Below are 21,665 nucleotides of genomic sequence, written 5' to 3'. Positions count from 1 at the left end.
CAAAAAAAACCACAAAAAACCTGGAGCATATCTGTGTCCCTTAATTGTATCTCACTCAACCTTATGTCTGAATGCTCAACTATGACCAACTATTTACACTCATTTCCATGGTCTTCACCCTAATTCAGGTTACAATTTTAACCTGAGTATAAAAAGGAGAAGAATATGCCACCCCAAAATATTTCACTTTTACTATTGTTTAATTTAAATTAAAGCCACTTGAGAGACTAGTGGTATAGGAGGGACACTCCTTTGTCACCCTGAAATCAGGAAGATAAAGCTCCCATGTTCATGGTACCCCCCTTGTACCAGGAGGGTAGAAAATATTCTTATCACCAGAGATAGAGAATTTAGGCCCTAAAAGTCTGCATAAACAAATCTTGTTACTTCTTCATCAATTTACTAGCCCAAGCCCAAGTCCCTTTGTCTTGTCAATTCTTCGCAGATTTATTGTTTTTGTTTCTAAACAGTAAAAAAGCTTTCTGCTTTGGTCACTTCTCTGAGTCTCATATTTATGGGATCCCTGTACATAAATATTGCATTTGTTCACTCCTTTAATCTGTTTATGTCAATTTAATTATTAGATAAGCCAAAGAAACTGGAAGAGAAGGGGAATTTTTCCATCCTAAAGTGAATTAGTAAAATATCTTCCTAACATATTTCTCTAACACTAATCTTGCTTTCTCCGAACCATTTTTTTTTTTTTTACATCCTGTCAAACGCAACCCTTTTAAAACTCAATTCTGATTATTTACTTTTCATGCTTAAAATTCTCTATTAACCTGTCTTCAGTATTACTGTAAAATCAAACGTCTACGACATGGTTTCTATCCCTAGATCACACAGACCCTGTTTATCTCTCCAAACTTACTGCTCACCAATTCATTTCTTGCTCAATGTAACATGCCACATGTCCTCCTTCCTGCGGCTCTTCACAAATTCTGCTCCTTAAGCCACTCCCCACATTTTCATTTGGAGAACTTTTTTTCACCTGTCAGCCTTCATTCTACATATCATTTTCTGAAGGAAGATTTCTGTATCCTACACACTTAAGTTCGATCATGGTGCTAAGTATTTCCCTAGCCACAGAATTTATCATGCTGTTTTAAGCATTTGATATATTCTACATATATACATTTTAAATATTTAAGAGAGCTTTACCCCTTTTCCACCTTGGCCCAAATGTATCTATTTATTTGAAATCTGCCCTGCTATCCCTCCAGGGATATACCTTTCAATTTTAGATGATAACTGGAAAAGTTGACCACAGAACCAATTAGAAAACAAACAAACAGACAAACAGCTGAGGGTGTAGATATTTCCCCAGCTTTTCTGGAAACTATTCACAATATCTTATATATCTGAAGTAAACCAATGCATAAAAAGAAAACTGATTTTCAGCAATCATTCTCAATTTATATAAGAAACATTCCCATATCTCTTACTCCATGCCAGCCACTCTGCTCATCCTTGGAGACATGGCAATAAAATGCTACACTATCTTTGTTTCTTTACAGCTGCAGATGGATACAGCATAACAATACTCTGACCATGTAACTAGAGAAAACATGGAAGGGTGATTTTATCCATACCAAGAGTAAAGCTCACTTTTTATTTTTTAATTTGTCTTAAAATACACACATTGTTTTTCAAGTCAAATGAAAGAAATAAACTTAATATTAAATGACAAAATCATTTAAAACACACCTACGTGCATGCATGCATTCTCTGTAAAACTAAGTAATACGAATCTGGCAATTGTTCCCAATCTATTTCCATTATTTCCAAAAGCTATCTTGAGTTTTCAAAATATATATTCTTGAATTTTTAAATATAGTTTGCTTGTTTATTTTAATACCTATCCATTGGGGGGTCCCGATAATAAATGGGATAAACAATTTTATACATTTATAGGCTAAGTGAAGGGAAAGTAATAGGAATTATTTAGTTACCAAATACAGCATTTTTTTCTAGTGGCCTGAAATCTTGAAAATTTTCAAAGGGTTCTCATGTGGGTCTGCTGATGGTCCTTCAAGCGTCTTAAAATAAAAATAATAAAATGATATGAATGCAAATTTTAAAAAAATTTAAGAGCTTTAACGTGAATGTTTATTATATTAAATAAAATTATTATAAAATATTTTAAATGCCACTTTGCTGTTTGTAAGATATTATATGATCCAAAAGAGTGCTATAAAATACAGATGAGGGAAAGTGGTCTTTTAGGAGGCTTTTAGCTATTATTACTACATATATTATTTTGACTTCAATTTTAAAAGAATGATAAGCATAAAGGCTTATTATTATTTATTTGTAATAATAAAAGCATAATATGCTAATTAGACCAGATGTCCTTCTGGACTTTCTTCCGGACCACCTTCCAGATGAAGCTGGGCCTACAAAGGAAGTCCGGGTCCCGGGTGCCAGAGGGAAGCTGGTGTCAGCAGCCGGAGAAAGGAAGGCCTACTCTTGCATGAATTTTGTGCATTGAGTCTCTAGTCCTATATAATAAAAGGCTAATATGTAAATCTACCAAATGGTGGAACCACCAGTTGCTATGACGTGCACTGACCACCTGGGGGAGATGCTCAATGCAGGAACTGCCCCCGGTGATCAGTGCGCTCCCACAGGGGCAGTGCTGCTCAGCCAGAAGCCCGGCTCTTGGCTGGTGAGTGCAGCGGCAGTGGCGGGAGCCTCTTCCACCTGCTCGGCAGTGCTAATGATATCCAACTGACATCCCTTAAGGGCTCCCGGGCTGCGAGAGGGCGCAGGCTGGGCTGAAGGAACCCCCCCCCTGAGTGCAGAAATTTTATGCACTGAGCCTCTAGTACCAGTGATGGCGAACCTTTTGAGCTCGGTGTGTCAGCATTTTGAAAAACCCTAACTTAACTCTGGTGCTGTGTCACATATAGAAATTTTTTGATATTTGCAACCATAGTAAAACAAAGATTTATATTTTTGATATTTATTTTATATATTTAAATGCCATTTAACAAAGAAAAATCAACCAAAAAAATGAGTTCACGTGTCACCTCTGACACGCATGTCATAGGTTCGCCATCACTGCTCTAGTACAGTGGTTCTCAACATTCCTAATGCCGCGACCCTTTAATACAGTTCCTCATGTTGTGGTGACTCCAACCATAAAATTACTTTCGTTGCTACCTCATAACTGTAATTTTGCTACTGTTATGAATCATAATGTAAATATCTGATATGCAGATTATATTTTCATTGTTACAAACTGAACATAATTAAAGCATAGTGATTAATCACAAAAGCAATATGTAATTATATATGTGTTTTCCGATGGTCTTAGGTGACCCCTGTGAAAGGGTCGTTTGACCTCCAAAGGGGTCGCGACCCACAGGTTGAGAACCGCTGCTCTAGTATATAATAAAAGATATACTATCTCATTTATATGTCAATTAACTTCCTTTACTTAATGTTCATTTGTAAAAGTGGCAAATTTAAAATATATACCATTGGCCCTAGCCAGTTTTGCTCAATGGATAGAGCCTTTGCCTGTGGACTCAAGGGTCCCAGGTTCGATTCTGGTCAAAGGCACATGCCCCATTTGTGGGCTTGATCCCCAGTTGGAGGAGTGCAGGAGGCAGCCAGTCAATTATTCTTGCTCATCATTGATGTTTCTAACTCTCTCTCCCTCTCCCTTCCTCTCTGAAATCAATAAAATATATTTTAAATAAATAAATAAATAAATAAATGTATACCATTGAACTGGTACATTTCCTTAGCAAATCAACAATCATTAATTCATGCAATATTCCCTGGGTAAACACTAGGATCTCTGAAAGATAAGAATTTAAAGTATATCCTCTAATATTTTTAGTGCAATAATGATTAACATTTCAATATTTTCTTCTTTTTGGAGAAGGAATGCTTCTTCTCTCACAAATTAAAGTAAAATATACAAAAATCATGATACCTATTTCTTCAAATACTTCCCCTTCTTTCTTTCATTCTACCTTCTTTCTTCCTCCTTAGTGAATTTCATCTATCCTCACTGGAATCAAAGAGCTTTCTCATAGAGAAGTGTGACATTCATAGCCAGGTACCTTAGCCTGTTTGCTATGAATTTGGGTTTGTACTTAAATGCAGCCTATCTAAATACTGTGTGTGAACATATTTCTAAACTGGGAGTGATGTATCTTTAAAAGTAGATATTTTTAAAAGAAATTTACTTCAAGCATTATTCAAGTTTTTCAGATAAATTTTAGTCAATTTCTGTGACCAAAAAATAAAACCTTTCACCCAGAAAGATGAGAGATGAAGTTATTGTTCTGTTTCAACTAAATAAGGCTTTGGAATTTCACCTCACCCATTAATGGAAAAGGTTTATTTGTTTGTTTGTATAGTATTTTGCTTTTAGATTTCTGATAAAGGAGTGAGATAATAGAGATATTGGAAAAGAAATAAGGGGAAGAAAGGAGAAATTGAATATGAGGACACAAGACTGAGAATCTTATATCCATTTTCACCATTACAAGCAATGACATAGTAGTTATAAAGTACAAGGTATTTTCTACTATAATTAAGTTGCTCTAGTCTCATTTCCCCCCAGCACTCGTCCACACCAGCACCAATTCTTTAGCTATATTACTAAAATGGGAGCTGAGTCTCTAACAACAGTGTATATTCAAGCATAGCCCCTCACCTAAGATCAGCCAACCATTTCACTCCATCTTTCGGGCCAAAGTGATTATCCAGGGATGAATGTTTTATACATGACAGACCATTCAGAGACCTTTGCTGTTTGTTTTGTATCAATCAAATAGTTCTTTTATTTTATCTTTTATGGCTGAGTATTGCTACTTGGAGTTTCCACCCATGGAAAATGTCTCTGCAACAGGTAACAATAGACCTAACATAGTCAAGCAGAAACGGGAGGCAGAAATTTGATTTCTGTAGGCTTCCACCCTCTTTATCTCTAAAATCAAATATTCTGAAGTTAGAGTTTTGTGGATCAATATATTCTACATGTATTTTTGCTTTAGCTAATTATCATTCAGTTCCTATAATTATTTATAATAAAGTGGAAACATGAATGTCACTTTTTAATATAAATTTTATTAAAGTATAGAGTACATTAGAGAAAAGTGCACAACAACATGTAATTTAATGAACTTTTACAAAATAAACACAATAGATTAAATCAATCACTTTGGGTTCAGAGTAATTTGAGTAGGTAGATTACTGTATGTATCCTTCTCCTCCAAAGAAAGTAAATGAAATTCATTCTTATATTTGAAGTAAAGTATGCTGGCAACAACCTTACCTGTGTCCACTCATTAGTTTGTGGATCATAGGATTCCATGGTGTTGAGGTATGTCTGCCCATCATAGCCACCAACAGCATATAATCTGTCACCAAGGAGACAAACTCCAACAGCATCTCTGGGCATACTCAAAGGAGCCACGGTGGTCCATGTGTCTGTTTTGGGATCATATCTAAAATGTGAAGATAATAGGACATATTCTAACATATTCAACTTTTACTATATGGATGATGCCCACACAAAAGAAAGCCATGAAAAACAAAATTGTGATTTTGTTTTTTTTCCTAAAAGCTAAATTTTTTGAGCAGGTGTTCAAGAGCTAATATCCACAATGTCTGGCTCTCTAAACTTTAAGGTATTTAAAACATATATGTAGACTCTTATTTATATAACTGCAAAGTCATCTAACAAAATGAGTATGAAAATAGTTTATTTTCTTGAGGAAGTCAGATATGCAAATAACTATTTGCCACAGCATAAGCAAAGTGTTATGGTAAAGAAACAGAAGTAATTGTTAAAAGTCTGAGAGAAGTATGCAATACTTCACTATTAAAGTATCCATTAAATCAGGTCTGAAAGTCTAGCCTAAGTTTACTATATATAAAAAGTTGTGTAAAAGTACTGACGTGTTAATAAAAATGCATAAACAGCTTCCAGGAAAGTGGGTGTGCAGTATGGCTAAGCTTAAGAATGTATGAAAGAGTGCCAAAAAAAGTGAGTGTTTTTTTGGTTTTTGTTTTTTTAAATGTTTTTATTGATTTGAGAGAGGGGGTAAGGGGGTTAAAGAAAGAGAGGGAGAGACAGCAATGTGAAATAAACATGATCAGCTGCCCCCCTTACTAGGGATCCAGCCCACAACCTGGGCATGTGCCCTGACCAGGAATCTAACCAGTTGCTTTTGGGTGCACAAGAGGATGCTCAACCGACTGAGCCACACCAACCAGGGCAAGGTGTTTTGTGATCAACTTATGAATGTTTGATTCCCAGAGTAAGAAGGTGTTTTGTGTTTTCTCAATAGGAAAATAGGGAGCCTTTGAAACTTGGGAAAATAATTACAGCATGAACAGAGCTATATTTTAGTGACATAACTCAGGATTTTCCATAAGGGAGACTTTGGTAAATCAAAAGAATGAAATAGGGAATATAAATTATTACTGCTTAATTTAAACCAAAATTAATCTGATTTTCAGAAAGTTTGATTACCATATAGTAAATACAGATATTTTATATTTTAGGGTAACAAAAATCTGAAGAATGCTTTAGTTAATGAGCTTTACTTCAGCAAAAATAAAATGAATTCTTATACCACCTCTTTGCCTTGAATTTGCCACTATAGGTTCAGATACAGGAACAAGAAAGCTACTAAGAAGTAAAAACTCAGCAGAGTAAATACAAAGGTGTGGGGAGGTGGAAGCTGGGTGGAGGTGGGCAAGTAGGGGGAAAATGGTGACATCTGTAATAGCATCTGTAAGGACAGCAAATAGGCCTTTCTTTTTCATTGCTGTGGCCTTGCACAACTTATAAGAAGCACCTGGTAATTAAACTCCAAGACTGTTGATTCCTCTGTTAAAACTAAAGGATAAAATAAGCTACTCTCAAGGCTACATTCTTCCATCCAACTCCTCCCTGCTGTTTTAACAGCTTCAGAATAATTTGCTCCTCCTCATCTTCTCCTTCCTTTCCCTCTCCCCTTCAAACAGATTTCCCTTTTGAACTCTTTATAACTTTTGGTCTAAGCTTGTTTTAAAGGTTTGGAAAAAATACTGATAAGGCACCTCCTTAGAATATCTGCTGGACTGTCTCCTGGGAAATAAACTGTAACTTTCCAAGACAACCCTTCTGGTGTCTGCTCAACTTCAACACCATTCCCCTCCCTTCCTTTTGGCTTAGCAACTACTGAACAACGCAAACTCCCTTTGTTCTCTGCCCTGTATTGACTAGCAATACTTGGCTCTTTACTCCCTTGAAAAAGAAAATAAATTTCCTCTCTGCATCTTTTCTCTTAGTTGTGAATTCTTTCACAGCCCATGTCACTGAGCAAGCCTTAAACCTTAACAGTGTCATCAATAAGATAAGGGGTGGGGACTGAATGAAATTTTCTGTTGTTGTTGTTTTTTGTTTACCAACACAGCAAATATACTCTGTCTTTCTGCTTCAATTTTGTTTTTCACTAATTGAAACTTTCAACCCACAAACTTTTAAAACAAAGAAACAAACACAAAAAAACAAGCCAAAAAAACTCACCTATAGTTTATTAGAAATAAAAAAGATTGTTATAACAAATGATTGGAAGGACACCAAGGATCTGTAATTTATATTTTATAGAGTATATTCATGTTACTCAAGATATTACATGCAATTACACTCCTTGGTTGAAGAAGTTGGGACAGCCTATAAAATGAGAGACTAGTTGAATGCTTGCAAAACCAGGACCACCTTAAAGCACAGGCTATCTAGCAAATAAAAATGCAATTTTACATGCAGCAATTAATAAATGCAACCATCACAAAGAGACACAGACATATATAGACACACAAACACAGACACAATCTATGCCATCATAATCTTCTTTACAATATTTAAATTTATAACATGGATATTTTGACATTTGTAAATATATTTTTAATGAGGACGAAAAATAAGTAGATAGAGAAGAAAAGACACCACAAGGAGTTAAATAGTACAATCTATAAAGTAGAATATGCACAGGATAACTGAGTTTTTCAATTAAAAAAACAACAGTAATAATAAATAAATAAGAAGTAACTGTGAATAAATTAAATGTGACTTAAAAACAACAAAATGAGTGGACCTTATTTGGATCTCAATTTAAACAGACCAACTATTAAAAGATGTTTGAGACATTTCGGAAATTTTAATTTTGGGCATCAGAGCTTAATAAGACATTATTGAAGTTTCTATTAGTTGTGATAATGACATTGTGATTATGTTCAAATATAAAGTTCTGATTATTTTATTCACTTGTTTCTGGGGTGAAATCAGAAATATATTCAGCAAAAATGACAGCTTGAATAATTTACTTAAAATAACGCAAATGAAAAAGGAAAGGACAGCGAAGGTGAATGAATGAAACATAAATGACAGATTGGTGGTGGTTGTTAAAACTGGGTAATGAGTATAGGGGAATATATTGTATTGTTTACTTTTTGTTTGTCAGGAAATTATTGTAGATATAACTTTAAAAGGAAGAATGTATAATATACTTTAATTTCAGTGAACAGTGAACATTCTTTTATTTTATTCATTCTTCAATAGAATCCAATCTGGTTTTTGTCACAATCAATTCACTTAAACTGCTTTTTCTGAAGTCACATTTTAGTCCTCAATTAATTTTTATTCAGCACTATAGAATTCTTTCCAGCAGCTTGTCTACAAAGCAGACTTCATTTATCACTTTGCAAAAAGGCAGAACTGAGAAAACAGCTAACAGTAATACACTAAGCAATAATAAATGAATTTCTGAAAGCTTACGAATCTTCAAGTGAAATTCAAATATCAAAACAATCCTCAAATACTCATATTCCAGGATAAAGTAAGAACACACTAGGGTGTTCTATACACTTTAAAGATAATATCCTACATTTAGAAATAGATATCATTTCTTTTATATTTTACAAACATTCCTGAAGAGAATTTTAAAAATCTAGTGCATTCTTTTATAAAATCTAAATCTTTGAATTAGTTGTACCTCTCATTAGTGGTAGGTAATATACTTTATATGTGTAATACGATCTTTTATAATTAATAACTGACAATGTTGATTATATTTAAATTTATATATTTTTAGAAAAAACAAACCAAAACAAAACAAAAACCAAGTACAACCTTCTCTTCTCCCAAACAAATGCTCTTTCCCTGATATTTAAAAAGTAATCCCATAAACTCAAAATTATCTGCTAATAATTATACTTTTTTTCACATTAATAACTTTAAATTGATTTTCCTGTATTCAGAGTTTTATAAATTCACCTCTCAGCCTGGAGATATACAAGATTGCTACCCCCAAAATGAAACAAATATTTGTTTGTTTTAGCTGAGGGAAGGATTCACAGATATATATAAGCATTTTTCAAACAATTACTAATAGTGAACTCTGTCACTGTCATTTCTGGTTTTTGACAAGATTTAGTTCTAAGCATTTAGGGAAGTTGGTCTCTGGTTTCCTGTTCATCAAAAAGAAAAAGGGAAAGGCAGGGGCTGCCTTTTATATTTAGGCTCTCTTCCTTTCCTATGCTTCACCTTGGCCCTCATGGTCAGAGTATGAGCTCTGCATCAGGAACTCTATTAAAGTTTCTAGCCCTCAAGCAAGAGAAGCACTGTATATATACACTGTGGCTAAAATTGGCTGCAAACTGAACACTTGCTGAAGGCATGCAGCAGTTAGAGAACAAAAGTTAGTTTCTCATTGAAAATCACTATTGAAGTTTTTCAGGTACCTTTCATTTTCAAACATGGTCATTTCTAAAGTTTAAGGATAAGAATCAATCTTAAAATATTTAAAGGGAAATTGTTTTAAATATAAAAGCATTATTTTGATAGCAAATAGAATTGAAAATGTCCATTTTCCTAAATTTAGACAGCTAATTTTCAGCTAGAAAGCAAATTAACAACACAGAAATGGCTTGTAGCCAGGTAGGTTTTCCTATTAGACAAAAACAAGTAAGGAAGCAAAGAAAAAGTAAAAGAAAAATAAAATAACCAAAAAAGCAGTCTTTAGATTTCTAGTAAAATAATTATGCAATCTATATTTGAATTGATTTTAATAAATTATTTGTGAATTATGAATGAAAATAAAATAATTTATTTTTCCTGTAAACTGACATCATAATAGGTATCATGAGATTATCAAAGTGACTTTATAATTATTCTTAATATCTATTTCTTCTTTACAGTTTTCTTGGGATTTAGGACTCTTTATTTTTATTTAAATCATAGGATCACATTTTCAAAGTATATACCCACAATCACAATCCACAGTGTTTATAATTTAATAAGGACTGCATTATACCTACAGTCAGTTTAGAGTAGAATTCACCTTCTTATAATTTTCAATCTTCTAATCCATAAGAATGGCATTCCCTTCCATTTATTTAAAACTTTTTAAGCTTTTCTCAATAATGTTTTATTTTCTCTTTAGTATTTATTGCTAGATATTTTAAACTTATTCAATGGTAATTTTATACATTAATTTTGTTATTTATTGCTTACATGTAGAAATACACTTAATTTTATATATTGACTGAGTATATAGCAACCTTATTAATTCACTCATTAACTTAAATAGTTTCTGCTTAGATTTTGTTTAGATTATCATTAGATATTTATCATGTAAGCTTGAATATTGACAATTTTGTTCATTCCTTTACAAGTGTTATTTTCTTTCCCTTTATTGCCTTACCAATAGTTAATTACTCTACTAAACTGTTGAAGAAGAATTGTATTGACAGGAACTTTGTTCTCAATCTAATAAAAACTTCAAAAAAGAAAAAAATATATATATAAGCTTAATATGCAAAATGTGCCCTTGGGAGTTCAACCAGGAGACCAGGAGTTCAATTGCTCACTATGACATGCACTGACCACCAGGGGGTGGCGCAGAATGAAGGAAGGCCCCAGCTGGCAGCTGGCAGCTGGGGAAGGGAGGCCCTGATTGGCCCTGATTGCCAGCCCAGCCTAGGGACCCTACCCATGAACAAATTTCATGCACCAGGCCTCTAGTATTTCAATGTTTGACTATCAACTTGACTATCAATTTTTGTATTAATTTTACTTCCAAATTTGGTGAGAGTTTTTATTATAATGGGTATTTAGTTTTTTAATATATTTTTATTGATTTCAGACAGGAAAAGAGAGGGATAGAAACTCTGTCAGTGATAAAAGAGAATCATTTATTGACTTCCTCCTGGCCTCCTGTACACCCACACTGGGAATTGAGCCAGGAACCCCAGCATGTGCCCTGACCTAGAATAGAACTGTGACCTCCTGGTTCATCGATCAACACTCAACCACTGAGCTATGATGGCCCAGCAATGGATATTTCATTTTATCATTACTTTTGCACTTATTGATATGTTTATTACTGTACTGAGTTATGCTGATTAACTTTTCTATTTTAAATTAATTTTGTATTTGTGGAATAAACTCAAATTTATTGAGATATACTTCTTTTTATTTCTATCTAGGTTTGATTTGCTAATTTTTCTTTTGTATGTTTGCATCTATTCTCATGAGAAAGTTTTGTCAGCATTATTTTTTCTATTGTTTCTTCTTATATAATATTTATAAAATTATATTTTTCTATAAATTTGTTCATTTCAGCTAACAATTCAAATAATGGTATAAAATATATAAATTCTCTCTTTATATAGTCTGCATAATATACAGTGAAGTTTGCTTTTTTATTTCTTTATAGTTACTTTTTATCTTTTTCTTGATAACCGTGTGAGTAGCTTATAAATTTTATTGCAAATATTCATAATAAACAACTCAGGCTTCTTTTAAATCCTCTCTATTGCATTTTTTTCTATTTCATTGATATGTTATTATTATTTCACTCTTGTATTTGTTGTTTTATTTTTAGTGTAATTATAATTTCTTGAGATTGAAGCTAAAATTTTTGCTTTTAGATTTTTAATTTGTTAAATAAATGAACTTAAATCTATATATTTGTTTGTAAGAATTTTTAGCTACATTCCATAGAATTTGATATATCATATCTTCATTACTACACAATTAAAAATATTTTCTAGTTGAAGCCACGTACGATTTACAAGAGTATTGCCTAATTTCAAATTGTTGAGCATTTGAAAAAAAAAAAAGTCTTTGTTATTTATTTCTAGGTCAATTACCCTGTGATCAGAGAACATGCTCTGTGAAATTTCAAGCTTTTGAAAATTAATGAGGTTTATTTTATGGCCAGAAATTGTAAATTTTGGCAAATATATTATATGAACTACAATTACTTAGTGTTTTTTCCAAAAAAACCTATACGCAATAAACTAAAATGTGGAGAGAAAATTATTTCCATTTCAAACATAGGATTATCTACCCTAAAAAATTATTAGAATTATCTTAGAAGAGAGTTGGCTTGACAAAACATAAATGCAAGGAAGTCTATCATTTTCTAAATAACTTGTTCAGTGGACCCCACTTTGCACCACTGCAGGTCTGCATGGCTCTTCCGCTTCTCTGGGCCTAGCTGGAGTGGTCTTAGAGATTCCTCACTCTGTGTTGTAGTCAGTAGACCATAGTGTCTTTCAGTGATCCTATTTTCACCCACCAAGGGGCCTACAATGGCAGTGCCACCTGACAAAGTGGGATGGTGGCAAATCAGACCTGTGGGACTGGCTTAGCCAAGGCTGAGAGTGGAGTCAGGTTACATGACCTCTGTGTCTGCTCAGAAAAAAACAGTTAAACGAGATGAGCATTTTATATTATTTGCCAAGTGATTGACAAATATGCATGAATATTTATCTGATTTCAGGATGAACAATTACTTTTAAAATATAAACACAATTGTAAGTTGTTACTTTGAGGGCTCCTTCATAATGAAGGAGCCTCTTAGTGTCATGTCTTTGAGAAGCTTCCCTCCACCCTAAAGGTCACTGGCTTGGGCCAATGCAATTTTATCAAGTGTGATGGAAGCAGAGGCTGATGAATCATTGTGCTGAACACCTGTCGTCTTTGAGATCCCTCCTCTTGAACTCCTTTACCTTTGAACCTCAGCCACCACTTGGTGGGATGTCCAAGCCGCAAGGAGAGTCCAGGAAAAGAGAACCACAGTGCTCTGAAACCCTTGGCTAAGCTCTCAGATGACAGCTAGTCCTAATGGCCAGCTCACTGAGAGAATCATTTTGAATATTCCAGCTTTGTGGAGCCCCAGATCACTGCAGAATCAGGCAACATCATCTCGAGGAGAATAGACTAACTGAACCCAATCAACACAGAATCATGAGAGAAAATAGATGGTTATTTTAAGTCACTAAGATTTTGGAATTATTTGATAGAAATGTATCATCCAAACAACAATAAACAATTTCATGAAGAAATATATATTTACCTTAAAAGAAACTTAAAATATCTGAATATAAAGCCAATATTGGAAAACATTTGTGAAATATATGATATACATTTGGTTATAATATCTATATCTAAAATCCTATATTTGTACAGGATTTCCTATATAATAAAGAGGTAATATGCAAATTGACCATCACTGCAACACATAAGATGGCCACCCCCAAAGATGGCTGCCCCCATGTGGACACAAGATGGCCAGCAGGGGAGGACAGTTGTGGGCAATTAGGCCAGCAGAGAAGGGCATTTGGGGGTGACCAGGCCTGCAGGAGTGGGCAGTTGAGGGGAACCAAGCCTGCAGGGGAGGTCAGTTGGGGGCAACCAGGCCTACAGGGGAGGACAGTTGGAGGGAACCAGGACTGCAGGGGAGGGCAGTTAGGGGGGGCCAGGCTGGGAGGGGAAGGCAGTTAGGGGCAATCGGGCTGGCGGGGGAGTCGTTAGAGGGTGATCAGGCTGGCAGGCAGGTGAGCGGTTGGGAGTCAGCAGTCCTGGATTATGAAAGGGATGTCTGACTGCCTGTTTAGGGCAGTCAGACATTCCTCAGGGGGTCCTAGATTGGAGAGGGTGCAAGCTGGGCTTAGGGACACCCCCACCCAGTGCACGAATTTCATGCACCAGCCCTCTAATTTATAAAATAAATAGACAAAATGATTTTCTTGTATTGTTAGTCCAAACTATAGAAATAATAAAAAAAAAAGAAATGCCATAATTCCTGGTAGGATTTAAAATCAGAAGGCCCAATTCATTGGAAAATGCACATTAATCCATCCATTGATTTTTTCAGTCAATATGTTTAAGCATTTCTTATATGCTATCCTCCAGGGACATAGAGCCTAAAGGTACAATTGGAAAGAGACAAAGAAACAGACTGCAATTTGGCTAAAATTTAACCTTCGCTAGAAGGCATATTTTAAAACAGCAAAAGAATCAAATATAGACATCAGTTTATGTAAATAAATAAATGTGGCAAAGTTGCTGATGAAATTGCTTTATTTTATCATCTTTATCCTGATTTTTCAAGTCATCTGCCACAACCACTGCCTAAGTTAAAAATATAAAAACTTTAAAAGTTGATAAGAATCCATAATTTAAATAGAAAGTAAATCCCTCCTATATTACCTCTCTTCATTTCTTAGATATGATAAAATTCTTAAATTATGTTAGAACTAAAAACATAAAATGAGAAATTAAAAGAAATGAAATAATCCAAAATTTAATTCTTAACTTATATATTAACATTATGGTAATTTTTAAAAAAATTATTTAATTAAATGAATAATGTATTTATCCCTGCATGCCTGAGAGAAATTTTTAAGTTATTTCATTTTTAACAAAGATATAAAGGTGATAAAATGCTGTTCAATGTCTTGACAATAATATAGGGTGTCCCCCAAAAATGTATAAACACTTTAACAGCTGATAGCTATTAAATGAAAATAGAATGTATTTTAAATAAACACTGTCTTTATGATTATTCAAAGTACTAGAGGCCCAGTGCACCGGTGGGGTCCCTCGGTCTGGCCTATGGCGATTGGGCCAAAACCAGCTCTCTGACATCCCCTGATGGGTCCCCGATTGCGAGAGGGTGGTTCTTGGGTGACACACCCTGGAATCAGGCTCCCTCCTCTCTGGTTCCAAGTGCATCACCCAAGAACTGCAGCTGCCAATCACCACAGCTTGGCAGCTCCTGCATTAAGTGTCTTTCCCAGGGTGGTCAGTGCATGTCATAGCTACCTGTAGGAGCATCTGCCCCCTGGTGGTCATTACACGTCATAGCTACCTGTCGGACAGTCAGATAGTTGAACAGTTGCTTAGGCTTTTATATATATAGATGTATATACATTTTTGGGGACACCCTGTATATTAAATGCTGTTATTTTAGATGACATTTTCTGATATGACTGGAGTAGATTTTAATAAAGTTTGAATAAAAGTTTTATATTTATTGCAAGTAATATATCAAAATTCATACTTAGATTTTATTAGTGTTTAAATGATATAGTAATATAATTTTCAACTAATATACAAAAAGTTGCTTAATAATTTAGGCCCCTTCAAAAAGTTTTGGCTATGTAATATATGCCTCAACTATATGTAAATCATTAATATGCAGCCATTGGTGGTGGAAATGGATATTTACATGCAAATAAAGAAATAAAAAATAAAAATATATTTAACTATATGTCTTTCCATCAGTCCATCCAAACATCCAAGCATCTATCCATCCTCCATTCTTCCATCTATCCAATCTTCACTTTATCTATTATCTATTGATTTATCAATCAATCATCTATATATTTATATCCCTATCTATCTATCTACTTATCTATCTAGTAATCTATGTAAGCACTTATTTGCAGTATACCTTAAGATGCTTTTCCTTGTAAGTAATTTGAGGACTGTTCTTACTGTCTGAATGATTCGATAAATTCTTTGTTGAATGATTACTCTATGCCAAAGATTGTGCCAACTATAGGAACATGGGCATAGACAAGCTAATCTTGATCATTATCAGCACATAGAACCTAGTTTAATGAAAAAATTCATGTAAATCAAATATTTTTTATTATAACACTAGAGGCCCGGTGCAAGAAATTCATGCACTTTGGAGGGGGTGTCCCTCAGCCCAGCTTGCACTTTCTCCAATCTGGGACCCCTCCCCACTGCTCGCTTCCCTGCCTGCCTGATTGCCCCTAACCACATCTGCTTCTGCCTGCCAGCCTGATCACCCCTAACAACTCCCCTGCCAGCCTGATCGATGCCTAACTGCTCTCCTGCAGGCCCGGTTGCTCCCAACTGCCTTTCCCTGAAGACCTGTCCCCCCCCACCTGCCCTCCCCTGCCAGCCTGATCACCCACAACTTCCCTCCCCTGCTGGCCATCTTGTGGCAGCCATCTTGTGTCCACATGGGGGTGGCCATCTTGTGTGTTGGAGTGATGGTCAATTTGCATATTACCTCTTTATTATAAAGAATTGATATTTGACACTAATGAAAACTCGTGTACTTTCAGATCAAGTGTGCATTATGGAAAGATCCCTCTGGCTACTACACAAGAAAAGATTCTAAGAAGCAAGAGTGGGTATTGCAAAGGCAGGCGTAGTAGGTTCCTATTGTCTTGACACCTCTCTCCTACCAGTTCTCATTACTGGGATGCCAATTTGAGGGTAAAGGTGGTCCTGATCTGTTATTAGCCAGCAGTAGACTGATGCCTTTCAGCATCTTTTCTGGTTTCTAGTTTTGTTTTTGATCTTAAAGAGTGCGAATTAGCTATTTCTTTGTCTCTTTCTTCCAATAACATTTTAAGCTCTATGTAGCACAGTGAAAAATACACCAGAAATATATATTGAATAAATAAATAGGTGAATGTGATTTTTCTAATGGAGTGCACCTCTTGGGCCTAAATTTGCTAGAACTTACTGCATATTTTGGATATTGATTTTGTCCCCTAAGATGTCCATGGAGTAAGGCTTGGCTACAGAATTAGTTTTCTCTGTTTCATCAACTATTCTAACGTTCCTGCTCATGCTCAGTCTCTGTCCTGTTACCTTATTTGATTTGAAATGCCAGTGTTCTTTGTGTGTAAGGCAGCCTGACTCTTTACATTTTTTTCATAAATATTACACAAATGTAGTTTAACACCACCATTATATAATACCTTTACATTTACATAAGAATTATTATCCTAAAATAAAATTTGTCCATCTACATATCCACCCATCTATTTATGTTTAAAACAGCTTTGTACATGACTTCTTGCTATTCCTAATGATTTATTTGCCTATAATTATAAACATTTTTTACATCATATGTGCAAAATAATTTTACAGAAGTACCTTGATTTATTGATGATATACATGTGAAATCATTAATACAGAATATATGTTGTAGAAAGTGCAAAAATGCTATTAATCTGCCACATAGTATGAGCTTGAATAAGAATCAGGATAATGCCATGTGCTTCTGCATTACTTAAGCAGCTTATACCCATTGTACTCCTATAACTTAAAATAGCTATCCTTATTTAAATCTAATTTTGCACCATAAATGTATTCCTAGACTGAATTATTTATGTCTCTGTTCACAAACAACATTTCAATACATTATACAGTAAAGTTAGAAGAGAATATTTGTATGAAATATCATTTCATTGGTAGCTTTTATACAAGGTACTCACAGTAAAAGTAGGAGCCTCATCATATTAATTTTCTTTGTCATTTTCCCCAAGAATTTAGCAGTGGAAAATGAGAGAGACAGAGAGATTGAGAGAAGAAGCTCTAGGGGTTGAATTTACCTTTCCTAAGTCTAGTTTTTGCAATCCCTTGGACTAGGCATCGGTATAATTTGCACGGTCTCTCACTTTAGCGGTGTCCTGAGGTCTTACCTTTCTACATAATCCAGTAGCCGGGAACAGTGATTTGAAGCAGGAGCATCATGACCTCCTACTGCATAAAGGAAGCCATCACATGTGGCCACGCCAACACCCCCTCTTCTTTTACACATTGGAGCACACATGTTCCACTTATTTGTATGAGGATCATAATACTCCATTGAACTCAAACACGAACTTCCATCACGGCCTCCAACTGAGTACAACCTAGAAAACACAATTGGAAAACCATGACTTAATACTATAGTATGGATGACAAAATGTAAAAAAAGAAATGTCATTTATAAATAAATTTAGTCACAGTATGAGTCTCAAATATATTTGAAATACTCCTTCACATGGAAATTTTTGTTAGAGGTACTTTATAAATAACTGCATAAGCCTAGAGTCTCATCATTCTAATATGCAGAATACCAGATGAAAATAAAACAACAATAATTTTCTAACCTAAGTTATTTCTGGGATGTTAGATAGATTTATACTCCTTATGCCATACTAATTCAATATTTTAATATATCATTTTAATACATATAAAGGAATTAAAATATAGAATCAGATATGTTTACCCCCAATTTTCCTTGAAAATTCCCATAATCAAAAGAACACTGATTATCTTACTTGATAAGCAATTGATTTGCATTGGCAAATAAATCATGCCTGCTTCTTGTGTTCTGTCTCTACTGTTTAGAACACTAACTAAATGGAATTTCTAAGCAAGTATTGTCATAACATCAGCTTCCTTAATCAGTGCTTAACCTATAGCTAATGTGTTACATAGATAAGTCTTTACAGGAAAAAAGTGAATAGTCATGTTAATCAGACTGAATATTGCGTAAATGTATTACTTAATACACTCATTTTCCTATAGTTATTTCATTAATGACAAGTATGCTACATACCTGGGAAAATAAGTGCTACAGCATAAATGATACTTAAATGATTAAAAATATACTATTTATAATAAAATAGATCTTTTCTATTTGGTCATCGCTATGAAAATTTCATCACAGTGAGGTACAGAGTTGCATTTATTTATTAATTCACTCAACACATATTTTTCAATGCCTAGGCTATGCCACATACATCATCTAAAGTTTTGCAAATACATCCATGAACAAAACAGGATAAATATCCCTGCACTTAATTCTTCTGGAATAAGGGGTAGACATAACATACAAAACAAACACATATATTTCTTTATAAAGGCTGGGTGCTGAAGACGTAGACAGAGCAGGGAAGTGGGGTCAAGTGTGCAATGGTAAGAGAGGGATTGTGGTTATAATTTTAAATATATATCAAGAAAGTTCTCACTGAGAAGATGATGTTCGCACAAAAATTTGAAGAAGACAATAGTGGTTGGATGTGAGTTCAGGGATATCTGCCAGAGAAGATTCAAGCAGACAGAACAGGTGACTACCAAGGTCCAGGAGCAGCAAGGGAGCCAGAGTGGTTGGAGCAGAGATTGAGGGAGGAGTGGCAGATGAGGTGAGAGGTAGGGAGTACAGGGTGAACCTCATACAGGTATTTGTAGACGTTCACTCTGAGTGAAACAGGAAGCCATAAGACATTTTTTGAGCAGAGGGTGATATTACTTGCTTGGGTTTTAATATGGTTAGATGTTATGAAATTTTTGTCTTATTAGTGGATATTATGCTTAATATATTGGTAAATAGACAATTCAGTACTTTTCAATTTATAAATAAATGTTCAGGAAGACATTACTGCTTAGAATATAATTTAATCCGGGTCTTATATTTACAAATTTATGCTCTATTATATTTTACTAACTCTAAAATATGATGGCTAAACTGATTCAAATACTGGAGACTTATTTTTTAAAGCTATTTAAGTTTCTTTGAATGCCTGCCACAATAAAGTGTTTCTGATTGCCCGAGTGTGCCCTTATGGACATAATACTTTTTTGCTTGATTACTCAACAAGTTGTCTGCCAGCTCTCAGTCTTGCAACATGTTGATATTAACTAATAAGAGCATTTTGTAGAACAAATATCAAACAATTTAGCCTGCAAAAGCACCCAGAAGTGAAATAATTATTCACTCAGAAGATTTTATCTTCCTAACAACTTTCTGAAATCTGAACTTCACTTATGTTTTTGTTTTACTTATATTGAAGATCTAACTCAAGGGAAGTATGCAATAAGCTTAATGTATTATTATTAAAATTTAACTAAATGTTTTTGCAGGAATTTTGCTTTTTGGAAATCTTCACATGAAGCACATAGTTTATATATAAGAAAAGCATCCCCCCTTTTGTCTATTGTTTTAAAGAAATTGTTGACTTTAAGCTGTTTTATTTATTTATACATATAACAGTGATAAATTATGGTATTGCTACATCTGAACTCAGTGTTGCTGATAATACATTATTCCTGTGCAGCAATATATCATACATTTTCTTTTTCTAAGATTATTAAATATGCTAACATATACAAATATATAGGTAAATGTATATAAAAGTAATGGTAATTAATATAACATATTGCTTACAATATAAAAGTCAATATTGAAACTATTAGTATAGGCTTTTATTTGGAAATTAAACAATCCCATAGTTTGTTATATCATAATTGATTCTTTAATATAATTACATATATTACAAACCACTATTCATTCAGTCTCTCTTCTATGTAAACCTCCCCTAATAAAGTCTAATAACACGAGGGATTATAGAAGAAAGAAATTTATGTAATGCTTTAATACAAATGACCTAATTTTTGACAGCTTCTTTTGTAAAATAAGTATTTTATATGTGTATGTAACTATTACTTTGTAAATGATTTACCAAAGCCTAAGCTAGATTATCAGTGGTTTCTTTCACTTTATATCTAGCCTTTTTAATGCCCTTCATGGTTTTATATAGTCTACAGATCAGTAATAAAATTATTGTAACTTTAATAATGTAACATAAATTATTGATAATCTTAGGGAAAAACTAGTTGAAAAGAATAAATAAACCATTTTTTTTCCCCTCAAGAACAGGCTGTGAAAAAGAAATCAGAAAACTTAACTTATGTAAAATATATGATAGTATCCTTTAGGACTGCTTTATGGATCTATTGTTAAAATTAATAAATGTATTTCAGTATTTGAAAAGACCTTGAAAACTGTGTACTTTACAAATATCTGTTATTAACCACTATCTATAATCCACTTATTTTGAAAAGGAAATTTGCTAAGTGACTAAAAATTTAAATGTAAAAATATATAACAACAATAATAATTATTACTGTAATTACATTCAAGTTATAAAAATAACCAAGGATATAAACATTATATTATAAGAAGCTAGAATAAATGCTAGAAGGTATGCATCAAACTTTATGGACAATTATCAAAGGTTATCTTCTCAGATCTTCCCTCACAATCTATTTAAATATAGTGTAGATTGATTTCCTGCTTTGTTACTACAAGGACAAGCTAGATGTTGAGAATCTGAAGAGCAAAGAAGAATCTCTACCCTGACAACATAGGAAGTGACAGCTGACAGTTTCACAGTGAGAAAGGAAATTTGACATTTTAACTTAGAGTTGAAAGATGAGTAGAAATTTGAAAGATGAAGTAAGGAGAAAGCATTACATGTAGGGAAATATTATGAGTAAAGACAAGGGTCATGAAAGGTCATAGAAGGTGACAAATAAAGAGTGGCAGGTATGTCATGTTGATGGAAGAGGTTGTAGTGATGGGAGGGAAAGAAGAGATACAGCTGGTAGAATGAGAAGGTTAAAAGGAGAATGAAGGGAGGGTGGGGTTGTGTGTTCTGCTGTAGAGTTGGAACTTCACTCTGAGGCAATGAGAAAAGGACAAAAAAACAATACTCTTAGAGATCACCAAGGTCATAGTTCAATTTGCTGTGCATATTAACTA

The 21,665-nt window shown here is 34.0% G+C and overlaps 1 protein-coding gene across 1 annotated transcript in view; it reads right to left on the bottom strand.

The window, feature by feature from the left end:
* Positions 1–21,665, bottom strand: part of KLHL1 (kelch like family member 1) — a 379,658-nt gene that overhangs the window by 2,735 nt on the left and 355,258 nt on the right. The window contains exons 9-10 of the mRNA XM_036301681.1: positions 17,776–17,988; positions 5,297–5,468 (exon numbers count right to left, since the gene is read on the bottom strand). Coding sequence (XP_036157574.1) covers positions 5,297–5,468; positions 17,776–17,988 — 385 coding nt within the window. The remainder of the gene's footprint in view (positions 1–5,296; positions 5,469–17,775; positions 17,989–21,665) is intronic.

Source organism: Myotis myotis, unplaced genomic scaffold, assembly GCF_014108235.1.
Source record: "Myotis myotis isolate mMyoMyo1 unplaced genomic scaffold, mMyoMyo1.p scaffold_m19_p_3, whole genome shotgun sequence".
Lineage (NCBI taxonomy): Eukaryota > Metazoa > Chordata > Mammalia > Chiroptera > Vespertilionidae > Myotis > Myotis myotis.
This window is presented reverse-complemented; position numbering and strand designations above follow the sequence as displayed.